Below are 12171 nucleotides of genomic sequence, written 5' to 3' on the forward strand. Positions count from 1 at the left end.
AGCACCAACACATCATGTAGGTTATACAGCACAAGAAAGCGAATAATCTCCTGGTGATCCGGATTAATCCGCATAGTTACTTGTGTCCAGTATTGTGGTTTATTGCTAGCCAATGGGGTGGAGTCAATCCCCTTCAGGGGTATAGGAGTTTCAAGAGGCTCCAAATCATACCCACAGCGTTTGGCAAAGGACCAATCCATAAGACTCAAAGCGGCGCCAGAGTCGACATAGGCATCCGCGGTAATAGATGATAAAGAACAAATCAGGGTCACAGATAGAATAAACTTAGACTGTAAAGTGCCAATTGAAACAGACTTATCAAGCTTCTTAGTACGCTTAGAGCATGCTGATATAACATGAGTTGAATCACCGCAATAGAAGCATAACCCATTTTTTCGTCTAAAATTCTGCCGTTCACTTCTGGACAGAATTCTATCACATTGCATATTCTCTGGCGTCTTCTCAGTAGACACCGCCAAATGGTGCACAGGTTTACGCTCCCGCAGACGCCTATCGATCTGGATAGCCATTGTCATGGACTCATTCAGACCCGCAGGCACAGGGAACCCCACCATAACATCCTTAATGGCATCAGAGAGACCCTCTCTGAAATTCGCCGCCAGGGCGCACTCATTCCACTGAGTAAGCACAGCCCATTTACGGAATTTCTGGCAGTATATTTCAGCTTCGTCTTGCCCCTGAGATAGGGACATCAAGGCCTTTTCCGCCTGAAGTTCTAACTGAGGTTCCTCATAAAGCAACCCCAAGGCCAGAAAAAACGCATCCACATTGAGCAACGCAGGATCCCCTGGAGCCAATGCAAAAGCCCAATCCTGAGGGTCGCCCCGGAGCAAGGAAATCACAATCCTGACCTGCTGAGCAGGATCTCCAGCAGAGCGAGATTTCAGGGACAAAAACAACTTGCAATTATTTTTGAAATTTTGAAAGCAAGATCTATTCCCCGAGAAAAATTCAGGCAAAGGAATTCTAGGTTCAGATATAGGAACATGAACAACAAAATCTTGTAAATTTTGAACTTTCGTGGTGAGATTATTCAAACCTGCAGCTAAACTCTGAATATCCATTTTAAACAGGTGAACACAGAGCCATTCCAGGATTAGAAGGAGAGAGAGAGAGAAAGGCTGCAATATAGGCAGACTTGCAAGAGATTCAATTACAAGCACACTCAGAACTGAAGGGAAAAAAAAAAAAAAAATCTTCAGCAGACTTCTCTTTTCTCTCCTTTCTCTGTCAATTAATTTAACCCTTTGTGGCCGGTCAAACTGTTATGGTTCTCAATGGCAAGAGAACATAGCCCAGCAAACATAAGAACTAGCTCTTGGAAGGATGGAAACTAAACTGACCATGAACTAAACCTGCCGCACAACTAACAGTAGCCGGGTAGCGTAGCCTGCGTTTTATCCCTAGACGCCCAGCGCCGGCCGGAGGACTAACTAATCCTGGCAGAGGAAAATATAGTCCTGGCTCACCTCTAGAGAAATTTCCCCGAAAGGCAGACAGAGGCCCCCACAAATATTGGCGGTGATTTTAGATGAAATGACAAACGTAGTATGAAAATAGGTTTAGCAAAATTGAGGTCCGCTTACTAGATAGCAGGAAGACAGAAAGGGCACTTTCATGGTCAGCTGAAAACCCTATCAAAATACCATCCTGAAATTACTTTAAAACTCTAGTATTAACTCATAACATCAGAGTGGCAATTTCAGATCACAAGAGCTTTCCAGACACAGAAACGAAACTACAGCTGTGAACTGGAACAAAATGCAAAAACAAACAAGGACAAAAGTCCAACTTAGCTGGGAGTTGTCTAGCAGCAGGAACATGCACAGAAAGGCTTCTGATTACAATGTTGACCGGCCTGGAAGTGACAGAGGAGCAAGGCTAAATAGCGACTCCCACATCCTGATGGAAACAGGTGAACAGAGAGGATGATGCACACCAGTTCAATTCCACCAGTGGCCACCGGGGAAGCCCAAAATCCAATTTCACAACAGTTCAACCTCCTAAACCTGGTCCATAAGTGGTTGCAACCTGAATCTTCCTCCCCAGCACAGATGGAGGACAGTATCATTATGGACAGGCTCATACACTCCTTTCTGAGCCAGTGCAATCCTAGGTTGCCCAGGGAGATCTCCGGAATTCTGATTACCTAGTGGGCCTGGTGGAAAGGTACCAGGCAGTCAAGAGTTTCTTGGGGAAGAAAGGAGTCTTAACTGGGGGCTGACAACCAAAAGAGGGGAACTAGAGCCACATCTAGGAAGTGTCTGAGTTGTTGCCAAAGGCCCCACCCAACAACGTGTTTTGTTGGAGATGTCACACCCTGGGTTACATAGACACCCATTGCCCCATGACCACTGAGCCAATGGACTTCAGTGTAGGACAGTGCTGCTCATATTTTGCATACCCTGCCTGCAGTGCTGTCTCTCACCCAAGTGAGGGACTGCAGACATGTCCCGTATCAATGAACAATGTGCAAATGACTGGTCTGTTGGACTCGGGTAGTTTGAAACCTTAGTAAGAGCCACAATTCCTTACTGGCTGGTTCCTGGGAAGATGGTGGGCGCTAAAAACTACCCTGTGGCCTGAGTAGTCATAGACACAAACTGTGGCACCAAATCCCATAAGGTTGGCATAGTCAAGGACCTATTATACCCTACTATAATAGGGTGGAACTTTGCATTGTTTTGAGGTTTGTGGAGGAAAAGGAGGACGCCTGGTCCTGCAGATGACAGCCTGATCGCTTCAAAAAAAAAAAATCTTGTTGCAGACTGCAGCTGAAGGGTTTACCTTTTCTGTGCCTGCTGGTGCCTGGGGGTCAAGAAAATCCAATAATGTATCCACCAGAGGGTCTACTGGCCCGGTTATCACCAAGAAATCTCAAACTATTGTAGGTCCTTTCCCACCTGCCAGTTGACCTTCCGTAGCCCCTTAGTGCCATTGCCCATCATTGAGGTTCCTTTTGATTGCATAACCATGGATCTAGTGGGACCCCTGGTCAAGTCCGCCAAAGAGCATCAGTATATCCTGGTGATCTTGGACTATGCTACATGGTATCACTACGAAACTCCTCCACGCATGCGCGGTCGGAAAAAGCGGACCGTCGGGAGCAAAAAACGTTACATGTAACGTTTTTTTCTCCCGACGGTCCGCTACCACACGCCCAAGCGTCGCAAAACGGACGCAACGTTTGGCAATGCGTCGCAAATGCGTCGCTAATGTTAGTCTATGACGAAAAAACGTATCCAGCAAGAACTTTTGCTGGATGCGTATTTTCGGCAAAACGACGCATTTGCGACGTATTGCAGTTAACGCTAGTGTGAAAGTAGCCTTAGATGGTTTAGTGAATCCTGCATTGTGCAGAGGTTTGGACACGATGACCTTTGAGGTCCCTTCAACTCTAATATTCTATGATACTATAAATTTGTAGTAAACCATCCTGGCCATTTTTTACTGTTTACTGAAACCCCTTCCTGTGTCTACCTCAAACGCAACCAAGTGACAAGAAACCCTTCAATCCATAGCCTAGAAGGGGTAAATTTAGCAGGTTTTTTGAACATACAAAAAATATAATTGACCACTTTTTTTGGTCCCCAAGAAACTATAAAAGACATAAAGTTGTTTATCAATTATTCTCAATAAAAGACGTGTTGAAATGTTTTAAATACACTTAAATTATATATATTTTCTTGTCTACACCACACGCACACTTGCATTTGGTTTTGCCGCATATCATATGTCCGACACATAAATTATATGTTTGCAAACATTCAAATGTGAACCTAATTTCTCGTCATGAAATGGATATTCCCATCTTGTCCATTTAGGACATACGCACAGGATACTCCCTAACTGAATGGCAGGTCCCACCCTTATCTCGAGAAATGGACCCCAACGCTTGCCGCTATCAGTGTCGAGGGGGGCAGAATTTCCCTTCATTTGTATGGAAGTTCTCCACTAACATCAGCACGCAATGAGATAACAGGGGTCACATTGGAGGGTCCAACATTTACTACACATTTATGGCGTATCTTGTGGATATGTCATAAATGTATGAGATTCCTCTTTAAAGGATTTGTAATGTTTACATAACCAAAAAAAATGCATGAGAATTTGTATAATTATTGTGATAATGATTTTTGCAATGTAATAAACAAATATACATGGAAATACATGGAAAAGTGATACATAGAGAAAAAGTACATATAGATTGCATAGATTAGCAGCTGCAGCCAGTAGTTATGTAATTACGCTGTCTCATTCTCTGCTATTACCTGGGTTTGTGCTCATAGACATAGTGATCTCACAGCGCTGTTCACTTTCATCCGTGTCCCTTGATTTCTTTGCTATATTTAGGTGTGTGATTACTCGCCTTTTCCCCAGTGAAAGTGTTTTCTCCTCTGATTTCTGACTACCTTTTGACCGTGCCACTCTTGTTCCACAGACTCCCCCTGTAATCTTTGCTCTCTGTGTCAGTGTTTTTAATGTTTTTCTTTGTTCTGTCCTGTTTGCTGACCCTAATAATTGTTGCAGTATTCATTCCCTCCCAGTCTGCTCAGTCTCCCTTTGTAAAGATTAATAATTGACTTCCGAAGCAAAGGCCACCATGGACATTACAATCTGGAGTGTACGGTAATTCAATTTACTGTAATAAACCTATCACTTACAATCTGCAATGACACTTCAATCTATAAAATCATTTATACTCCGCCGTCAGATTGCCTGCTATTCTGTGACATTAGAATTAACCCCTTTTAGCCCCGAGGGTGGTTTGCACTTTAATGACCGGGCCAATTTTTTCAATTCTGACCACTGTCCCTTTCTGAGGTAATAACTCTGGAAAGCTTCAAAACCACTGTTTGGGCGCATGGCTGGGCATGGCAGGGAAGGAGCGTCATTTGACTTTTTGAATGTAAAATTTCCTGGAATCATTAGCGCACGTCATGTCCCATTTGGAGAGCCCCTGATGTGCCTAAACAGTGGAACGCCTCCCCCCACAAGTGACCCCATTTTGGAAAATAGACCCCACAAGGAAAGTATTTAAATGCATGGTAAGTACCTTGAACCCCCAGGTGCTTCACAGAAGTTTATAACGTTGAGCCATGAAAATAATAAAATCACATTTTCCTCACAAAAGTTGTTTTAGCCCCAAGTTTTTAATTTTTCTAAGGGCTAATAGTAAATTTTTTTTTTACAACAAACTGAGGTCCATTTTTTCCTGATTGCACCAATACCCTATAGGAAATATTTTTCAGACACAGTGCAAAGTTCAGAAGCGGGCGATTGCTCTATATTCTGTCTATGGTCAAATAGGCCCAGGACAAATGGACGGAATATTTCGTCTGATGTCAGAAAGGGGTTAAAGAGTAAATATCGTTTAATCTTTTTTTCTTACAGAAATTAATTATACAAGTGAAAATAACAATTGTTGTAATATATATTATCAGTGAAATCCACTTAATTCTCCTACTGGACAGGAAAGATATATACCTTGGTACCGTGTTAGCCAGTGGATAAAAAATATTTATAATTGAGAGTCCTCAGTGGTTGATACGTTTAAATGGCTAACTGAAAAGATGGTAACAAATTGCAAGCTTTCGAGACTACTCAGGTCCCTTCATCAGGCATAGAAGAATAGAAATTCTGAAGAATCACATATTTATGCACAACAAAGCACAGAAAAATGCCATAGATAAGACAGGTGACGTGAAGCAGAATTACAATTATGTGAGTGATAAACAGTTATGTCCATAAATATTGAAACAGTTCATAGATAAGGAGTGTAAATGTTTTTTATTGTCCCCTGATTGGGGTCTGGTTCTATGTTATGATGCCCCCACATGGTCTGTGGAGCAAATTCCTTAATTGATGTAAAAAGACATAAATCCATGCGACACATTCTTTCCTGCACTGAGTGTGTCAAAGGTCATCATCAGCTTATATTCCCAGACTCTTCTGTCTCTCTGAGATTTAAAGTTACCTTTTAATACAAGTAATTTCTTGTCCATAATGCTGTGATCAGGGAGAAAAAAAAATGTATTGCCACAGGTAGATCCATTCTTTTTCTCTTATTTTGTGGCGATGAGAGTTCATTCTTGTTCATCCCAGCCTATTAATATCAGCTAGCAGCTGTCTGTTTAGTCTTTGCTGGATGTCATCTGTATGTCATCTGTGTTTCATCAGTGTGTATGTGCACGGGATGTATTGTGCACCCTGCTGCCAGCAAAAAAACGGACATGTCAATGTGTTTTGCACACGGACATGTGGTCCGTGGAAACACAATGACCTGCACAGTCCCATAGATTTGAATGGGTCCAAGTGTGTAAGTGTCTCCAGTATGTGTGAAAACTGCCACCACGCCTACAGGAGACACTGACCTGTGAAGAGGGCCTTAAAGGGAATCTGTTAGCAGGATAATGAGCAGCATAATGTTGGAAAAGAGACCCTGATTCCAAAGATGTCACGTTCACACGTTCAGTATTTGGTCAGTATTTTACCTCAGCATTTGTAAGCCAAAACCAAGAGTGGAACAATCAGAGGAAAAGTATAATAGAAACATGTGCACCAAAAATATATGCACGTGCCGCCTAATAAGTGACACATTGCTGAAACCAGTGTGTCAGTTCCTAAGTCATACTACCCTCGGATTACATAACAAAAGCCTCCCGACATATTCCCATTAAGCAACCAATAAGGGTCTCTGTACCTGGATCCTTATCTATTTACTGCAAATTTAGAAATTTGGAGGAGCTACAACAAAACAAATATTCAAAAGTTTATTTTCACTTACCGGTGTTATTCCTTTATAACATGATGTTTGCCCAAATGTATCTCTCAATCTGGTCTAGTTATTGGCACAGTGAGACTAGGTTCCGTCTGCAGTTAACTAGTGAAAAACTAAAAGGACTCTCTGTCAGACATGTTAGTTTTTTCGAAGCCAAGATACATACCCACTTATCTGTTACGTATAATAGAAAACTGAAAAAGGCACGGCACTTCTTCCCATTTTTCTGTGAAAGCCTCATTATGCTACCTGCAAATACCACAATGAGGAGTGAAGCCTATTCTGAAATTGTGCACCCTTTCCGGTGTAGGATGTGCCAGGATTATATTCCCTAGCCCATTGTAAATTTTCAAAGTTTATATTTGAGAAAATTGGGACCATCCAGGAAAATTCATAACCATTGACAACTAAAGTACTTAGCAGTAATTCTAAAAATGCTTGATGGAAGAAACTGTTTCTCCCAATGCTCATCATGTTCCTTCCACCAAAGAGCATTCGTAAGAGATAAAGAATATTTACCTAAGCCTTATTTCTCTAGCACTGACAACAGACAGCTTACATACCAGGAGAAATTATTTATGAGACGTTTCTGCAGTGAAGTTGGTTGAATACGAAAGCTAGAAGTCCTTGTGCCCAAAATCAAAACCCGTAACAGAGCCCTTCACCTACATTGTGCCGTTTATTATAGCGTTGTAGTAGTATATGGAAGAGAGGTGCGATTAATTAGTGTGACTGTTACTTCTGTAGGTCTTGGGTCGCATCCAGGGCCAGCGTCACCACCCGGTGCACCCGGATAAGTGCAGGGGCCCTGGACAAATGGGGGGACCCACTCACTGTTGGGGACAAGGCACATTATGGGGCCCGTAAGTCGGCTCCCATCGCACACATTGTACTTTCAACTGTTTCAGAATCCTGGATGCTGATGCATTTGAAAACAATGATGGGAGAGAGACCTGTCTGCTGATGCCCCCTCTCTCATCACTCCTACTCTGTTTCTGAGCTCTATGACGTCTCAGCACAGATGACGTCACTATAGCGAGCCCTCTGTGCTGAGCAGCGAAGAGGTTTAGAAGACACTGAGGAGACTGGAGCAGTTGGGAAATGAGGAGAGGTGAGTATTTTTTTTTTTATGTTTGGAGTATTATATGAGGCCCATTATACTGTAAGTATTAATATATGAGGCCTATTACACTGTAAGGAGTAAAATATAGGGCCCATTATAATGTTTGGAGCATTATACAGAACCCATTACACTGTATGGAGTAACATATTGGGGCCATTATACTGTTTGGAGCATTATATGGGGCCCAGTATACTGTATGGAGCACTGTATGGGGCCCATTATATTGTATGGAGTACTATATGGGACCCATTATACTGTATGGAGCACTATATGGGGCCTATTTTACTGTATGGAGCACTATATGGGGCCCATTATACTGTATTGAGCACTATGTGGTTGCCCATAATACTGTATGGAGGAATATGTGGTGCCGTAATACTGTATGGAGGACTATGTGGTGCCCATAATACTGTATGGAGGACTATCTGGTGCCCATAATACTGTATGGAGGACTATCTGGTGTCCATAATACTGTATGGATAACTGTGTGGTGCCCATAATATTGTATGGAGGACTATGTGTTGACCATAATACTGTATGGAGGACTATGTGGTGACCATAATACTGTAAGGAGAACTATCTGGTGCCCATAATACTGTGTGCAGGACTATCTAGTGCTCATAATACTGTGGCAGCTATCTGATCCATCATGGGTAAGGGTGCAACAACTTAGATACTGCATAGGCACTTTGGGTAAAGATGACTTTGTGTCCATTATGCCGATTATGTTTATATCACACTCTATTGACCTGTGTTTTACCCTTGATAGATTTGGTATTCCTGCTTTTCTATGGTAGGACACACTCTTGTTGGATACTATTACATGCCACTGGAGATTTGTTTGGTTCTCTGTCATCCCGTTTTCCATGTTTGTCTTTATATGCAATTTTATAGTTTATATTTAATAAAGAGTAATTTATAACTTGCCAGTAATACTCCCTTGTTCTTCATCACGTCATGGAGGAATTAAGAAGTGAATTCTTTCGCATTGTACATACCTATATTTCCCTGCTGTATCGTTGCATCATGAAGTGTGGTATGTGTTAAAGGAGCCCACTGAGACTCTTTCACCTGGGGCCCAGGAAAACTTGGCGCTGGCCCTGGCTGCACCCCTGGGGACTATGCTGTTTGTAGCAGCAGGAGTCAGAGGCGTAGCTAGGGTTTTGGATCAGGGGGGGCGAAGCTTCTGAGTGAGCCCCTAACCAGGTAACCTTGATTACAATTCGGTGACGCACCCTAATAGTGGAGGAGAACCTCAGCAGATGACCGCGCTATTACTGAAGATAATCTCTATATAACGACCAACATGGATATTACCGCCATATGGTCAATTGAAGATACCAGTCCTACAGAACATGTAAGCGATCACAGCACAGTTACAGACTTATCGCTGACGTTTTCTGATGGAATTGTCACTTTTCCCGTCTTTTCCATCTGGACCAGACCAACATAACTTCTTCCAGCCATGACTCGTCTGCAGAGATTACAACAAAGACACATTTCACTTCTCACATTCCAGCGCCATCACCATCTATCCCCAACCTGCACAAACTCCTCATCCTGCTGATATCCCAATACTGAGCCCCTGCTGCCGTATATGTCCCTATTACTGCACCTGATATCCCAAAACTGAGCCGCTGCTGCCGTATGTGTCTCTATTACTGCCCCTGATACCCCAATACTGAGCCGCTGCTGCCGTATGTGTCCCTATTACTGCCCCTGATACCCCAATACTGAGCCGCTGCAGCCATATGTGTCACTATTACTGCACCTGATACCCTGATACTGAACCGCTGCTGCCATATGTGTCTCTATTACTGCACCTGATACCCCGATACTGAGCCACTGCTGCCATATGTGTCACTATTACTGCACCTGATACTGAGCCGCTGCTGCCGTATGTGTCCCTATTACTGCCCCTGATACCCCAATACTGAGCCGCTGCAGCCATATGTGTCACTATTACTGCCCCTGATACCCCAATACTGAGCTGCTGCTGCCGTATGTGTCCCTATTACTGCACCTGATACCCCAATACTGAGCCGCTGCTGCCGTATGTGTCCCTATTACTGCACCTGATACCCCGATACTGAGCCGCTGCTGCCATATGTGTCACTATTACTGCACCTGATACCCTGATACTGAGCCGCTGCTGCCGTATGTGTCCCTATTACTGCACCTGATACCCCAATACTGAGCCGCTGCTGCCATATGTGTCACTATTACTGCACCTGATACCCTGATACTGAACCGCTGCTGCCATATGTGTCTCTATTACTGCACCTGATACCCCGATACTGAGCCACTGCTGCCATATGTGTCACTATTACTGCACCTGATACTGAGCCGCTGCTGCCGTATGTGTCCCTATTACTGCACCTGATACCCCAATACTGAGCCGCTGCTGCCGTATGTGTCCCTATTACTGCACCTGATACCCCAATACTGAGCCGCTGCTGCCGTATGTGTCCCTATTACTGCACCTGATACCCCAATACTGAACCGCTGCTGCCATATGTGTCCCTATTACTGCCTTTGGTACCCCAATACTGAGCCGCTGCTGCTGTATGTGGAGCGGCCCCCAAACGCAGGGCAGCGGGGTACCCGGTACCGGGTCTCTCTCTGTTCTGGGGTTGTCACGGTGGCCTGACCCGGTCCGTGGCCCTGCTAAGGGGCGCCCAATTAAAGATGTAGGTGACGGTGTAGGTCGCAGTAAATAACGAGGACACAGGGTTGCAGTCTCTTTACCTCTTTACTGAAGGCTTTGGCATCCACAATCCAGAGCACTGCTAACAGGGCTGGCTGAGACCGGCCGGTCCGAAGGCACATCCAGAGTTCTCTTTGCAGGTGGAAATCAGTAGCCTACCTACTAGCGCCTGGGTGTTGTAGTACTTCCCTGCTGAGCACCACGGGATAGTCCTCACAACTGTCGTGTATGTTTCTGTTCTTTCTCTCTTCGTCCCCCAGATGATATGGATAGGACGCACCCATATGACGGGGAGTTATTTTATAGGGACCCTAGAGACGCCCCTCTCCCACAATTGCCTCCGTTGTCTTCATTAGGTGTAAAAGGTGAGACAGCCAACCTAGAGTTAACTGCCCTGCCGTAGTTTAAAGTAATGCGTAGAGTCTGTTACTTTCTCGGCGTTCCGGCCACCGGCTACGCGCCTCAGTAGGATGTTGCCGATCTCGGGGCACGACTCCCACTGGTTCTATCGCCTTTGTGCTGTGATCTCGTTTCTCACTTCTCCACAATATCCTTCGCTTCATGTCCTTTCTTAAGATGCCGCCGCAATGAGGTGCAGGCACGGCTCCGTAACAATCTGTCCTTTCGCTAGGCCACTGTCAGGATCCCACCCCTGACAGGGACCCCCCTGAATCTTCCCAAGTAACGCTCTCCTCTCACTAGATGTTACCTGGGCAAAACCCAGTCAGCTTCTCACTAACTTCCTATCCAACCCCCAGTTTTACCAGAGTGTGAGGAGTGGCCTAATACATAGAACCCTTTGCTCCCCCTGGTGGCCGGAGTGTGAAGTGTAATGTGTGACTGTGATACCTGGTCAGGTGAACTCCTTTAGTGCAATCAGACGTAACATCGCTCCCCTTAGTGGCAGAGCGACATTACTGCAACAACCAGGACTCTGGGGTGCTGCACTCCCCCCCGGTTAAATCCAGTACTCCCGGACTGGGAAAGAAGAACAACAATACATGTTAGCAAAAGACATACAAAATTTTGAAATGCAATAAACAAGTAAATTTAACAGTGCTTCCCTTTATGGGAGGTGAGGACACTTGAACGTTACAAACAAAAACATATTTACATAGTGCTTAAGATTTTAAATAACATTTATTAAATAACTGACTATAAATAACCATTATTACCCAGCCGGGCATTCTATCTACTAAGTGCAAATTCTGAACAATAATTTAACTTTCTCCTTTAAGGGCGTAAGGGCAGGTACCCACTAAAGGCCTACTATAAAACACTATAGTACATATTACCTTTCCTTTATTTTCCTAAGTACAAATTCACCAACCATCTTCTTATGACTTTCCGGAGGACTCACTAACCCCTACAGGTTCACTTTATTGAAGCTCAGTCTTCAACTTTCCTTCGTCCTCAATCTCTAGAGAACATCATTAAACATTTTCCTATTGCTATCTAACAAACTACTTACTATTCCTATGTAACATTATTACTATTTAACTCTCTTAAGGCAACATTGTATCTTGGCTAAGTGCAACA

General features: G+C 43.9%; 1 protein-coding gene across 2 annotated transcripts in view; it reads right to left on the reverse strand.

Moving 5' to 3' along the window:
• Positions 1–4510, reverse strand: part of LOC143810089 (allantoinase, mitochondrial-like) — a 92703-nt gene extending 88193 nt beyond the window's left edge. Inside the window, exon 1 of one of the 2 annotated variants that reach the window (XM_077292979.1) lies at positions 4293–4510. In XM_077292979.1, coding sequence (XP_077149094.1) covers positions 4293–4314 — 22 coding nt within the window. In that variant the 5' untranslated portion in view covers positions 4315–4510. The remainder of the gene's footprint in view (positions 1–4292) is intronic. The other variant, XM_077292980.1, reaches the window with a different exon arrangement.
• Between the last annotated feature and the right edge of the window lie 7661 nt (positions 4511–12171).

The sequence above is a fragment of the Ranitomeya variabilis genome, chromosome 2, assembly GCF_051348905.1.
Source record: "Ranitomeya variabilis isolate aRanVar5 chromosome 2, aRanVar5.hap1, whole genome shotgun sequence".
In the NCBI taxonomy this organism is placed as follows: Eukaryota; Metazoa; Chordata; class Amphibia; order Anura; family Dendrobatidae; genus Ranitomeya; species Ranitomeya variabilis.